The sequence below is a fragment of the Diadema antillarum genome, unplaced genomic scaffold (assembly GCF_040938485.1).
Source record: "Diadema antillarum isolate AM-2024a unplaced genomic scaffold, OU_Dant_1.0 seq00000689_RagTag, whole genome shotgun sequence".
NCBI lineage: Eukaryota > Metazoa > Echinodermata > Echinoidea > Diadematoida > Diadematidae > Diadema > Diadema antillarum.
Window position 1 is genome coordinate 812980 of NW_027271594.1, and position 15626 is coordinate 828605.

A 15626-nucleotide genomic window follows, 5' to 3' on the forward strand; every position below is an offset into this window, starting at 1 on the left:
ATATCAGTGAAAGTTTGAGGTATATGTACTATGTAAATTGGACAATCTGTTAAATCTCGGCGCTGCCATCGCTGGATGTGATGTCACATATGGAAAATGAAACAAACGAAATAAAAAGAGAATTCTACAAAATTTCATTTTTTATGAAAAGTACACATTTCCCCAACTTGTTACTGACATACGTTAAGGATAATATTGTTCCCCCTGCTATCAAAATGGTATTAGTCAAGTGCCCTTCTGTTACGCTAGAAAAGCGAAAATTTGTTGAATATCTTTAAATTTTTCTTGTATCATTTTCCACCTTCCCTCAATTCATATTTGGGCTTCATTTCTTTTTTGGGAGAGAAATCATAAAAACAACCTCCCTGTATGAACACGGAAAAGATTACTGTGTTAATACATGCACTCGGAAACAATAGAACTCTTGCAAGATTGCAATATGGATGAACATATTTGTTACATATCGATAAAGCTACATCAACTGCATTGTCCACAGTTAAAGCATTCTGGAGCAGTACTTTGCATGGTGTATGTGTTTCTGTACAGATATCAGAGGATGTTCCTGCGCTTTGCCCTTTTACCTCCATGGCAAGGAAGACGGCATAGATGTGTTTGTCTCTCTCCATCAGGGACCTGGCACTGGTCTGGAAGGCGTTGTAGGTCAGACGCTCCACCACTGCCTTAACCGCTGCCCTGCGAGACGACGATTTCGTGAGTTTTTGAGGAGAGAAAGCGAGAGGAAAAGTCAGTCACAAACACAGGCAAAATGGAGATCAGTCAGAGTTGGGACATGTGTGTGCTGTGATGGTGTGCATTACTAAAGGGACATTGACTGGGATACAGCAGATGATGTTAATAATTCAGTATCACATTTGCACTCCAGTGAGATTAATATGGGAGAAAAACTCTAAAAGGCTTTATGATGATACTACTCTAAAGAACAGTTTGGTGTATTAAAACTATCTGACCTGTTCCCTACTAGAAATTATACAAAAAACTGCAAAGGATTTTTCTTCTAATTTGGTGAGCCTGGAGAAACTTAGCAAGTGATATATACTACTGTGAGGAACATTCAGATGTGAGTTAACATTTTGATCTGTCTAATATTGAAAATTACAGAAGAAAGAGCAAATTCTCAAAGAGAAACTCAGATATTATGAAAGATTGTTTCCACATTTCTCTTTCAAAGACAATAAATGAAAGTGATAAAATATTCTCTCCTGGCAGTGAATTAACAGAGTAAATATCTCATATCTATTAGGTATATTCTCAGAGGTGCTAGACATGTTATAGTAGGTATTTTGAAGAGTGGTGTCACAAAATTTGCTACAAGCCTCAGCTCAAGACTTTCCAAACATTTCTCATGAAAAAAAAACCAAACAAACATGGTTTTTGAATGGTTCAAAGTATAGTTTCTGTTCAAGGAGTGGAATATATAATGGATATATGAGATTGGTGTTGGTCTGGTAATAAATGTGGAGGATGTTGACACAGCTAATTCTGGTGGTGACTAGCAGTTACCACAGGTGTTCTGATCTACCATTAAGGATTATGTGTCACTCAACTATTTAGTGTTGTGAAAACAGCCAAACCCTGCTTGACCAAAATGTAAAGATAAATCTGACTTTCTTCACAGCTTGGGCCTGTCCATCTACTCACTCACGCATGTTTTAACAAAATGTGTGCTGCACTCAAGCTTGTTTATCACTATGCGATCAGGACTTGCTCACACAAAGTAAATAACAAATCCACCTCCTAATGTTCTATGTGAGGTGTTTCTTCAGGAGTATGCTTATTTAGTATTGATAAACACTCAAATAACTCTACATATATACAGTATTAAACACTTTACTATTACTTGTTCACCTCAAGCAGCATAATATTTGATAGGAGAAAAATATCATAGCACTGAGACAAAAGTGAATGGGATGTTGTACTGTCTAATGCAATAATTTCATCCTAGGATTGCTTAAGGATTTTTATCTCTTAAAGGCCTTAGTCACTAATTTGCACACATTTGCATATGACAGAGTAACATTCTAGTTCTACAACTAGAATCTAACAATATTCTTTCATTTCAGTGGTCGCAGAACTTACACAGAAAGAAATCAACCATTTTTCTTTTCCACTTATGCCAATTTCAAAATTTCGAAAGGAAGGATAAAGATTCCTTAGGCAGGGCTCCACACTAACTTTTATTTTTGGTGGCCCAAAGGCAAACATCCGACCTTTTTTGGTGGCCCGATCAGGCCACCAAATTCTTCATTTCCGAAATTTTGGTGGCCTGTCGTGCGTTTTTGGTGGCCCTGGGCATTTTGATTTTTTTTTTCTTTCTTTTTTTAAATGCAAGTTTCTGACCTTTGATCCTCGCAACAAATCTTTAAGCGATGCTCATCTTAATTCTGTTTTCTGAATGACTCCAGCAAAAAGGATAGTGCATGGGATGTCTAATCTAATGGCATGATTAGCAAGTTCTCATCTACTTGTTTAATGCAAGTGCAGGGTATATAATTATGTAAGTATATACATTGTATGAAGCCATACTCACAAAGGCATGCAGCAATGCAATCAAGCAACAGAGATTTTGAGACTATTGGATTTGTACAGCAGCAGACAAACTATTTCACCTCACACATGTCATACAGTTATATCTCAACAGCAATTACAGGACAAACAAACTCAATTTCAGATAATAAATTCAAGAAAAAAAAATGCAGCCACTGCAGCATACTCAAAACAGAAAAAAAAAAAAACATAACAGAAATTTGAAATTGATTAATATGTAGAGGTGATAGTTGTGACCTTAATATATATACCAGGTCATCAGTGGAATAGTGAACAGTGATAGAGATATAGATTTTATTTCTGGGGATAGTGTCATTATATTGCCTTGAAAGGGAAAGTGGTGATTACACAAAAGGCAAGAGTGGAAAATGAAATTTAAGGGGCCAAGACAGAGTCAATGTGATGAAATAGTTAAAGGAGAGAGATGGATCTACATTTTTCTGCATTTACTGCACTAAAATCAGATGATTTTGCAGCGATGCTTTTTTTTTTTTTCCGGGGGGGGGGGGGGGGGGGGGGGGGGGGGGGCAGGGGGATGGGTTAAAGTGGGGATGGGATAAAGTGGGGTACATGATTATATGTTATAACATGGGAAGAAAGAGAAGACGGAAATGAACTTACGATCTGTCAGGCATGCAAGCAAAGGGGAGTGAAGAAACGGTAGTTAGGTCATGCAATAAATAGCATTGTTCGTGATCGACAGAGTATTTTTGTCATTGTGTATCATTCATTCTGTGAAACAGGAAACCCCCCAAACCTTTCTGAGTGAAAAATAGGGATGATTTGGCTCAAAAGTAGGAAAGAAAGAGCAGTTCTCATAGGAGTGTGTAGAAAAATTATCAAGATAAATAGGAAACTCTTATTGAAACAAAAGCTGGGAATAGTCAAAATTCAGATTCTTTCCGCCAATTTCAGAATGGTTGGAAGGTCTGAAACAGCCATGACTTGGACTCATACATTGTATTTGTCATGCAGCATTGCTTGGCAGCTATAAACTCTTCATACAGCAAAACATATCTTGACGCCTGAGTTGCTACAGTGTATATAGTTGTGGGGAAGAAGGGTAAGCCCACATTGCTATATAGGCATCTTTTCAAACAACATGCATGCATCAGTAAATGAAAAGTCTCATTCTGGTGCAAGTCACAATGAAACATTAAAGCAGTGGTAAAAAAATAAGCCTCAAAGACTGCAGAACCACTTCACATAAAAATATTGCCTTGTAAAACATCTTCTCAGCAAGTTTCAGTCATATTAACATTTAAACAAGTTCTCATTTCTGTTTAAATATGGTGTATTAGCAGCACATCTAAATAACTTGATAAAAATTCAGCATGCTGTACAAACACTTCATGTAGCATAACAGCTCTGTAGAGGAGAGATCATTTAAAAAAAGTTGAAAGAAAGAAGCGTGCGACTTCAACAGAGTAGCAAACCTGTATTTGCATCTTGAACATGACAAAGAGTCAATGCCTTTTTTAATCAATTTTTTTTTTTTCATAGAAGGGCAAATATTGAGTCTATCTGACTTTGCAGCTTTCAGAGTGAAATATGCTTAATGATCGAGAACTGGTCTGATTCGCTCTGATCAAAAAATATATTTCTAGAGGCCTAGAAGGAAATGAGCAGAAAAGTTTCAAGATTCTGATGTAGTCAATAGATTATGATTTCCAATGTATCTAAGAAATAGGAAGAGTAATGGCAGAGAAAGGGTGGGATTTCACGGAGCACGCGAACGATTTGCGAAGGACGCGAATGACAAAATCCAACATTCGGAAAAGTTTTTCTCCGAATGTTTTCCGACAATGAAGCCGAAAACTATTCTTGCGAAATTTGTGCGAAGTTTCCACGACGTATGTGCGAATGTCGTGTGCATCATTGCTAAAGTACAGCATGTTACGTACACGAAGAACACGCGACGGAAATGCGAACAACGAAAAATTTTCATTAATCATGGGAGAAAATGTACCCAAGGAGAGGTGGAAGCTGTCTTGAGTTGAATCTTTTTTCTTTACTCTATTTCTCCTTTCTTTTCCTCTCATTTGTCTATGGTGTGCCTACATATATTTTTTTCCCTAGGACCTATCTCCGCTAGTAAAGCATTTGATTTTTTTTTTGCAGTTCCTCCAACACATAATCTCTATAGTTCAAACGAAATTTTACCTACTTGAGAATAATTTTAAGTGTATTCTGCGATTTTCTTTGTATATTATATCAAACATTTCTTTCTCTTTGCTAGTTTTTAATTTCTTTTGTTACTATAGTTGTTAATAATTGTTTGATGTTTAGATGTATGCTAAGATTTTTATAAGTAGAAAACGTATAGGTCATACATCCCCCAAACGTGCGGTAAACGTTCGCGAGAATGTCTCAAAAGGTACGCGAACAGTTTGCGATTACGTCGTAAAATGATCGGAAAAACTTCGCAGATTTCGCGTAACATACGCGAGACATTCTCCGAAGTTTCGGAGTCTGGTTGGGGTTTCACGAACATTTTGCGAACATCGCGCGTGTCTTGCGAAGGTCTTGCGCATATGACGAAGCTTTAAAGACACTTTCGAGAACAATTCACGAGCAAATCCCGACTAAGTGTGCGGAAAAGGTTCGCAAAAAATTTCAAACTTTTTTGAAATTCTCGCCGAAGTAAAAACGACATTCGCGAACAATTGACGACGCTTCCGAACCCTCACGTTTGTTTGGCGATCTTTTGCAGACTAAAATGCGAATGCTGGATTTTGCCATTCGCGTCATTCGCAAATCGTTCGCGTGCTCCGTGAAATCCCACCCTAAAACACAATAGTCTATTAAAGTGAATGATGCATTTGTCTCTACTCAACTTGAGAGCAGAAGGAGAAAGCAATGGATCATTATTCTTTAATAATATGACAGATCTTGTATCATGCAGCTAGAACAACAAACTGATTCTACTCAATAAGCCTGAAGGATCTACAGCTGTACACTATCCATATGTGGGAGAAAGTTTATATTGGCACAGAATAATTTTGACCCGCTGACAGGCACTCACCTCTCTGAGTGTTTGATGGAGATGTCATATGTCTCAAGGAACTGCTGCCAAGACGTCTGGTAGATGTAGTTGATCTCGGCCATGCCGCGGGCCACGTCGAAACAGACAGCACCGCGCCGCGCAATGGAGCGATAGCCCTCCCGGGCATTGTGGATGGCATTCTCCGAGATCTGGACTCTCTCTTGACTAAAGGTGCAAGAGGAATAAGAAATGGATAAGACATTTGAAGCAGAATCCACCATATCTCTACCAGGGTCAAAGTTGGGGGTATTTAGCCAAGTGAATTCCTGCACATTACTGACTTAGTAGTCATATAGACACAATACAAGTGTATATATTGAACAACAGTATTGACACTCCTATTTCAGGCAAAGGTTGCAAACAATGCTATGCAAATCTATGAATCATCAAGGATATCTGGCTCCACGTTGTAGTCTAATAAACGGATGGATGAAATGTGCCTGAGTCTGCACGAATGTGATTTATCACCATTTTGTATGCAAGGCTAGGAATACTACCACCACCAGTGCATTGCAATATGACCTCATACCAACTAAAGCATAGAATTAGAGTAATCTGGACACTAATGTATGAAAGAACATCATTTATACCACAACTATGAAGAGGAAATTCTCTCCTAAAATCCATCGCTTGCCCCTATTGAAATCTTCATCTGTGGGGCTGTCTTTGTCTTCATGCAATTGGTTAAAGAGGGCTCCAATCAATTTGCATTTAGCAATATGAATCACATAGATTGGACATCTCAAGCAACGTGACAGACTCACATCAAATCGGACACAAAACTGATTGATCACTTTCAATGGTGCATTTAGCGTCAAGTTGAACTGCAAATACCATTACATAATGCTCTCATCAGCTGCCTGGAAGAACATCTCTGACTGTAAAACAAGCCAGCTTTAACAACAACAAAAGCAAATGCTAGTCTCACCTCTCCAGGGTTTCATCGTAGTGCTTCTTCATGTCTGCCAGCTTCTTGGTGGTGGCGAGATCATTCAGGAGCCTGTTATCTGAGGCTAGGCACTCCAACATTTGGTCCTCCAGCTGGTTCAGTTGCTTCATGTTTGTGATTCGCTCCTGGGGAGAAGAACAGTAGGGACACACATTGCAGGAACATGTAAAACAACAAACTCATTTAACCACAATTTAAATTTATGTCCATTTTTGTCAGAACACAACACACTGTATATGCCAAATATTTTGCGAGGTTATTATTTTCGTGAATTTTGCAGGTCAGGTGCTATTTGCAAATTTAAAGACACACAAAAGTACTGACTGTGATCCCGATATGAATGTGACATGTACGTATACATTTCTCCATTCAGTACTATACTCCAAGATTGCGAATTTAACCACTCGTGAAATCATCGGGAAGTCCTGATTCGCGAAAATTTAGACTTGCTAAATATATGGCGTGTACAGTACACAATCACACGCAAACATGCGTAAAGATACACAGGGAAATACATTCAATTCAGCGCAGTCGATGATCTCTACAGTTTATTCAAACTGAACAGTTTGACTGATTGCAGTGTCAGTCTCATTTCCAGCGGGTTATAGTGACAACAAGTTTTGTCAAACGCTTCATGGATGTGAAGCAATGAATGCAACCAGCGATGCATCATGATTTACTTCCAGGAACATTGTAACAATTTTGATAATACCTCCGGCGACACTTTGTGGCAGAGGCATAAAAACTTTGATCGTCCATGCAGGATTGAATAGTTTATCAATGCAGCTAGCAACCAGTATTTGAGTTACCAAAGCAATTTGTGCTTTTAACATGGCATTTACATGGAGATGGTAGAAAGGAAGGTACCTTATGTTATAACTTTACATGACATTTGCAATGAGGGAGTGATCAAAATAAGATCCAGTCCTTACCTTGAGGGCAGTGATGCGGTCCTCCTCAAGCCGCGCCTTCTCCAGGGCCATGAAGCGGTCAAGCAGCTCCTCCTCGCAGTCCTCTCTGGTCTGGTAGAAGGACATGACGGCCGTGTAGGCGGCCAGGGAGTGGGGCACGGCGTGAGGCTGGCAGGTGGTGTGCAGGTACAGCCTGAAGTTGGGGTGGCACTCCACCTCGTGATCAGCAACCTTCACATGAGACCGGAAAACCTTCCATGTCTTTATTGTAATCAAACTTTCACTGATTGTTTCACTTCAATCTTTCTGCATTTACTGAGTCCTCATGTATGTTAGGGGTAAATTTCCTGTCTTTTATAAAAAGATGGACCTCCAAAACATACAAGGGGGTTGTTTCATAAAATTGTTCTTAAAGTTATGACCGACTGGAACACGTTCTGATGTGCTTATCAGAATTTCAATAATTCAGCTCAAGAACTGATCATCAGTCGTTCTTAAGTCATTCGTAACTTTAAGAACAGCTTTATGAACCCCCCCCCCACCTTTCAACTCTGAAAGTATCATTGAATATCAGCAGTACATTCATGCTCCACAATGCAAATATATATAAATTTTTAGAATACTGTATTAGGTATCTGCACTGCTAAATACAATATTGTAATCTTGCTGGGCATGAGACTAAGATTAAAACAGACAAACAAACAGACAAACAAATAAACACCAATTTAAAGGTACACACCATCATCTTAAAGTTGGCCTTGCCCTTGATGAAGGCCAGCCTGCTACGAAGCAACCGGTAGAAGCGTGGGTCCTGGGCCAGCTGGTCCACGTCGCAGTCCATCAGGACCAGGGGAGTCCCCTCTGTCAGACATGTCTCCAGCTGGGCCCGCAGCTCCTGGGTGGTGGACAAGAGTGCATATATAGAGCTCATTACATTTCCTACTGGATGTACTCAAAAGCAGTAGCCCTCAACGTAAGCCAAGCCTTCCCAAGCAAACACAACCCATTAGATAAATTGCCATGATATATGGGAGTTAACAGAAAACCAGGTTTGATGTCCTTTCTTTACACTAGGCAAAATGTCAAATATGGCATATTGATACACAGTGTAAATATTGGAAGCAGAACATTTTGTAGAATTCAGCATGGATTAAGACAAGTCGATGATGTATTCATGGACAGTGACATAAATAGCAGAGTAGAGTAATACACGGATGACATGAATACCAAAAAACAAAACACAAACATTTGTACATGCCATGCCACACATGCACACATGAGCACAACGGTAGCAGCGGGCAGTCCATTGAATTCACAAGAGGGGTGTCCAAGGGCGATTCAGGGGTTGATCAAATCCGTTCACCCGCTGAGGACAGGCTGATTTTGCTACAACACGCATTTCCCATAGACACCCGCTCGAGTATACTCGAGACTCATCCTCAATGGGTTACTACATTCCGGCCAAAGGACATATATTATGAGAAGAAAGTTTCACTCACATGGTACTTGAGGATGACCAGCTGACCGCTGAGGTAGGACCTGAGCCAGTCCAGCACCCGGCTGGTGGGGTCACACAGCAGTGACCAGGCGGAGGAGCTCAGTTCCTGCATGACGTAGCAGGCGTTGTCCTGGGAGTTTGGAGTGTTGGGCAGCTTAAGGATGTTCAGGGACTCTATCTCAACCTGTGTCAGGTGGAAGAAGATTGGGACATTGAAGGAGGGGATAACCAGGCTTCAATGGGGATATAAAGACCATGCTCAATGAAGCAGTTTCATCTCATATCACTCGCAGTAACTACCATATGACTGAAAGACCATAAATATAAATCTGTAAGTAATGTTGCATTTTGATGGAAACATGTACGAAGTGTTCTTTCCATATTTTATGAAATGACAGCACAAATACTGTTAGTTTTCAAACCAACATGAAGGTTAATTAGATTTTTTTAAATCATCGACCCTAATACTTACCAGGGGGAATAAAATTTCAAAATTACAATGTAGTAGAAGACTAAAGACATCAGTCACCAATGTACTAAACAATGTAATACAACTTAGTCAATACTTAGCAGTTCTAGCCTTTATCTTTTTATTGAACTGAAGATCATTTTTGCTGGTTTCAGAATACACGCAAGCCAGCCAAAAGCAGTGCAAAATCTGTGAAAAAATCAGTGCACCGTGAATATTTATGTGTTTTATGGTATCTGCGCCTCTCGCCCGCTTTCTCATCCCACTCACCGGCTCGTAGAGGAACTGGATCAACGAGACGTCTTTCAGAATGCGGCGCCTGGGGATGGGGAAGCCCAGCTCGGCGCACACCTGCCCGAAGTAGTCCCCCATGCGGTGACGCGAGTCGGTCGTCATGCCGCCGCAGTAGGTGAGGAAGGCCGCGGCCACGATGCAGTTGCTCAGCAGACATTCGTTGTCCGAGTTCTCATCCACGTACGTCTGCCACCGCTCCTTCTCTTGCTGCAGACTGTCCAGATTCAAAATATGGAAAATTACACACACAAAAATTACATTTTTCAATTCTAGATGGTCAGGGTTTCATCTCAGATAAAGTTTTGATTAAAATTAGTTTTAGATATCATGAAATTTGTGGTTGATTTCATCTTGCGATTCATTTCAAATATCCATCTTATTATAAAGATCAAACTCAAATTGCTATCAATCTGTATGAATTCTATGACATTGAATCAAACTCATACCTAACCTTGGTATCTTCATATTACAAATCTGAATTTTCAGTCCCCTTGAAATTCCTTTAGTGGTAAATAGTCGTATCTCCTCTATCTTATGATATTCCATTCGGAAGTTTGATGCCAAAAATAACTGATTAACTGAAAATTCTGTGGTAACCTAAAATTTGTGATTGATCTTTTATTTCCTGCAATTGATTTAGAATCGATTGCAATTTTTGACTCATTTTTGATCAATTCAGTCCTAAAGTTGCAAATAACACAAAAGCAATGTTTTAATAAGATGGATTTGACAACAATCACAAAGTTGTGATTGATTGGAGGACTTTAAATTGATCGCAAATCCATAATTGTAAGATAGGGCTCAGGTAAACATTTCACTCTGTCAACTGAGATTGTTTTGATGAGGTAAAATGATAAGTCTGTCTGAGCTGGTAAGATTTTCATCAGAGCAAAATCAGTGGTAATGGTATGACGGTCATAACATAGTTGCCATCTTTATCATTGGGGGGAGGGGGGGGGGGGGGGTGTAGTTTATCATTTCGAAGGTTCATTATTCTAAAGGTGCATCATTCCGAAGATTCATTAATCCAAAAACGAAATAAGGTTTATCAAAGCAGAACTTTTCTTTTTTTGGATCAACCTTCCTTATTCCATTTTTCAGAACAAATCTTAAATCTTAAATCTTCTTAACAAATCTTCAGAATAATCAACCTTTATTATTTCATTTTCGGATTAAACTATCTTTGGGATAACGAATCTTATTAATTTTTGAATTAACAGAACCTTATTTAATTTTTTGACTGACAAACCCTCTGAATAACGGCACAAATGTTCAAATTAATGGACCAAAATTTCATTTTCACATTAACGAACATCTAGGGATACAGAATTTGTGTGTTTTGGAGCAACAAACCTTGAGTTCAGAATGAAGAACCTAACTTCATTTTTCGGACTGACGAACCCTTCGGAATGACGGACATCACCTGGAAGGGGGAGGGGATGGTAGATGGGGTCGCTATAATTTCTGGCTCACCTGACAATCATGTTTGTGGCCGCGCGAAGCCTCTCGTTGCTGGCTGACAGCTCGATCTCCAGGGAGTGCTTCTCGACCACGGAGGCGTCGAACTGGCGCTGGAGCTCAGTGACCTCCTCCTGGAGGGTGGGGATGTCGGCCTCGGTGTACTCCCTCTCTGGCTGGGGGACGGGGGCCTGCTCCTGGTTGGCTGCCTTCGCCTCCTGACAGATAGGGAAAACCAAGTACAAATTACTTTAATACAACAGTCCTGTGAGTATCGCTGTAAAAGTGGATATTTTTTGCATGAGTAATTTTTCACTCTTGGCTTAGCAAGATAAATTTTGTATGTTTTCTAATCCTGCAGAACCAAGACACTGATTAGTGGAACATATATCAGGTAAAAAATTTGTGTGGTTTTTTTTCCCGTGCATTTTGGTCAGTCAACATATGTTCAACACTATTAAAGTCTAGAAATGGTATAAAACGCAGTAATTTAAGGGCTCTTATTATCTTTTCTAGTCAATATCAGGCCATTCAGTTCAAAAACAAGTTTTTAGTCAACATTTATCATTTGACCGCCACATCTTAGTAAATGTACAGATGTCAGTCCACTGTTATATATGTTTGCCCAAACTCTAAATTTTGACATAAATTGAATGGATAATTTGAAGCAATTTTTGTGGGAAAGTTATATCTCATTACACAAGTGTAAAGATTGTGTTGTATTGGGGGGTAATGCACTTTGGAAACCTAAAAAAATATATATATGTTGCATCCCTTAAAAGTACTCTTTTACTGTGAAAATACCCATTTCCAATGTTACTATTACAAATCTCAATAGCACCATTGCTGTTAATATCATTCTGAATGTTGTTATCATTGTTAAGTATTAGATTTATCTATATTGATGTTACCATATCCATCACACTTATTATTAGTGCTCTATTATCATAATTGATGTCATTTGATTATTGAGAGTTACTTTCTCAGTTGAGTGGCAACACTTATAAGCAATATGATCAGAGAATTCTACCTACATGTAGCTGCCTCTATCTAAAGACCCTGGAAAATTGGCATACATATCCATGAATTGAAACTTCTGATTGGTAGTCCTGTGCAGTATGTTTCAGCTATGAAAGATCAAGGCCAAGAAATTTTGTCTGCTTCAGATAATGAGTTGGGTTCAATCTATCCAATAAAACAAAATCCATTAAACAGCTAACTGGGAATGATCAATGTTGAGTCTCTTACAAGTAGACCTAATATTGATGGGAACTCCACAATCATGCCGGCACTGTATATTTACACTTTTGTGCATGCATTAACATTACAAAGGATGGTCATGTCATCAGTTCCATGCAAAAACAGTCATTCATTTTTAACACCTAACAGTTCCAGGTCTTTGTGGGATGCAAAGCAAATGTTATATGCAAGTTCACACTAATCTACTTTTTCAACAAGACAGGTTAATATTTGATATACTTGTAAAGCAAGCTTTCAGGCCATGCAAAATGCACTAAGGTATTAATCATGCAAGCTCTCTGTACACTGTTGTATGCGATCACATACAAGCCACCACAACCTCTATTTGGGCAAATGATGGCATCCTCTTTTTTTCTTGACTATTCACAACCACCATAGACACAATTACAAAAATTGTGAGTAAATTCCCTCTCTATCTTCAGCATCCATTTTCAGGCAAATCCTTGACAAAACAAAGAAGTAAGATGCCCAGAAACCTTTGCAAGCAATCACATGACAAATTGGACACATGGGATTAATTGTACAAAAATTGCATAGTCACAATCCATACATTAACATGTTGTACAAACAGTTACAACAGCGTAAAAGTTCACTATGCCCAGCTAATGTTGCTAAAGATACTGATTTTAAGCACATGGATGGAAAGGTGGCATCAACATTACTTCTAAATCACTTAACAGGAATGTGCAGTTGGAGTTAAATTTTTTTCTCATAGATATTCTTGTATGCTGCAACTGGAAACCAAGGCTGCATCCAAGAGATCTATGATGAAGACTAAGTTTACTCCTCTTGCCTACACAATTTCTAAATCAACTTTGAAATAATTTTGTAGTATTAGCCACAAGTTTCTGCACTTGGTCTGTCACTTTTAGGGCCAAATGATACTTGAAACAAATACTAAATATTCCCCCCCCCCCAAAAAAAAAAAGAAGAAATAATTAAAATCTCTTCTGAATGAATCTGCAAATCATTCTGAATATAAGTGTTCTGGACACCATTCTAGTTTAAGAATGCATAATTGATTCCAACATTGCACTGATGTTTGCACACATTTTCTTTGAAATATATCACATTGGGGCACACAATAATGGGTTGAGCTTTGCTAACAACTGCACCAACACAGTGAGGCATTTCAGCACAAACAGCCAACACAGAAACATGCCAAATCTATACACTGAGATTTTTTACAGTCATGCACTCTTACCATATCCTCTCCCTGTGTCAATAAAATGGACAGACAATAACAACAAAAAAAGTGAAAAACAGACAAAGCAGTGAGGATATCAACATTTTACATCTGCCCAAAATGTGTACTGAAGATGTGAGATTATCTCAGCCTATGATTGAGCTACGGTAGTCATGTGAGTCTGTTTAAACACTCTAATAATGTAAAGAAAGCATACACTCTTTTAAAATGTTTTAATCAATCTAAAAAAATTGTGTTAATCTTCACATATTAACAAATTGATTTTACACACCACCCAGCAAATAGCACACATACAACATGATCCTTGCCACCCCCTTTCCAGGACACTCTTCAGGACAAAAATGATGTATCCATATACAATGTATGAACAGTCAGAAGTTTATTACAATCTAATCAATAGCTTGCGGAATCTTCAATGAAATCAGAATGTTTTTTTGGTATGTAGTCTTCAACTCCTGGTAAAGTACTCTTTGGTACAACTGTTTATTTTGATAGTTGGTAGACGTGGAAACCCTTCTCTGCTTCCTTCCTAAAATAAGATAAAGATGATCGAGGAAAGGTAGGTTGGTCTTACCATCCCCTCGATGATGGATGGTAGGCATGGAAAACCTTCTCCACTATCCTTCCAAAGGAAAGATGAGGAAAGGCAGATTGGTCTGACTCACTCCTCCTAGACAGCTGGTAGGCATGGAAACCCTCCTCCACATTCTTCCTAACTTAAAGGTGAGGACAGTTGGATTGGTCTCATGCTCTCTGCCATAACGGGAGGAAGATGTGAAAACCCTACTCTACCACCCTCCCAAAGTAAAGGTAAGGAAAGTGGGATAGGTCTTGCCCTCCCCTGAGCACCACGATGGGTGGTAGACATGAAACCTTCTCTGATACCCTCCAAAAATATTAAGATAAAGATGAGAAAAGGTAGACTGGTCTCACCCTCTCTTCCTTCTCCCTCTGGAGTCGCTCCGTCTCCCTCTGCTGCTCTTCCAGCTCGCTGACTTGCTTCAGGGCCTGCTGCAGCGGCCCGCACTGGTGAGTGTACTCCACCAGGGCACACACGTAGGCCACCACGTTGCCGGCGTCCTCCGAGCTGTAGCGGGTCGCCGCGATGGTGATGTTGGGGCCGCCGTCCCCCGGGGAGGGGCTGCGGCGGGCTGAGGGCGGGAGCTTGGGCATGCCTAGGGGTATGGAGGATGGGGACGGAAGAGTGAGGAATAGGGAAAAAGAAAAGGATGAAGTGTAGATGTTGTGGTTGACTTCAAGTACAAGTACCGAACATAATGATCTGGTATTTAATTCGTGGCAGAGTACAAGAATGAGGTGCAAATATTCAACATTTTCTTAAATCATTATCAAATCAATGCAAATGTGTTCTATCACTGGGTGATATAAGAAACTGGACAACTCCTATAATGTGTCTGTGTGTTTAAAGTAGAATTTTTTAAAGGGAGAATATGGGTAACACACAGGGCTATAGTAACCATTCAAAATGATGAAAGAATCCTCTTTTAATCTTGATGAGATTGTAATCAAATGACTCTTGACACAAAAAGCACACAGACACAGGAGGACACAGAATGACACAGGAGGACGCAGGATACCACAGAATGACCTCTGACCTGGTACGTCCAGGAGGGAGCCCTCGCCGGTGACCCCGTCGCTCTCCTTGCCCTTGTTGGGCAGGTAGTACTCCACGTTGAGCATGACGTTGCGGCTGAGCCCGTTCTCCCAGTTCACGCCGTGCAGCATCTCCACGAACTTGACGGAGTCGTTCAGGAGGACTGTCAGTTGTTTCCAGCGCTGCTTCTCCGACGCCTGATCTTTGGCTTCTGCAAGTGGGGCAGGGCGTGGCAGGGTGGGGTGGAAGGAAGGGAATATGACATGTGAGTCTCTGGAACCTTGCATTTTACACAAGCAGGATTGGTCATGTACATACGTAGAATATATTTCAATATACAAAGCAGGAAGTGTG

At 39.8% G+C, this 15626-nt stretch overlaps 1 protein-coding gene across 1 annotated transcript in view; it reads right to left on the reverse strand.

The window, feature by feature from the left end:
* LOC139737329 (dynein axonemal heavy chain 5-like) overlaps nt 1-15626 on the reverse strand; it is a 99702-nt gene that overhangs the window by 29037 nt on the left and 55039 nt on the right. The window contains exons 51-61 of the mRNA XM_071648002.1: nt 15274-15483; nt 14591-14832; nt 11206-11408; nt 9709-9946; nt 8971-9153; nt 8211-8366; nt 7493-7702; nt 6540-6685; nt 5591-5776; nt 3187-3189; nt 582-693 (exon numbers count right to left, since the gene is read on the reverse strand). Coding sequence (XP_071504103.1) covers nt 582-693; nt 3187-3189; nt 5591-5776; nt 6540-6685; nt 7493-7702; nt 8211-8366; nt 8971-9153; nt 9709-9946; nt 11206-11408; nt 14591-14832; nt 15274-15483 — 1889 coding nt within the window. The remainder of the gene's footprint in view (nt 1-581; nt 694-3186; nt 3190-5590; nt 5777-6539; nt 6686-7492; nt 7703-8210; nt 8367-8970; nt 9154-9708; nt 9947-11205; nt 11409-14590; nt 14833-15273; nt 15484-15626) is intronic.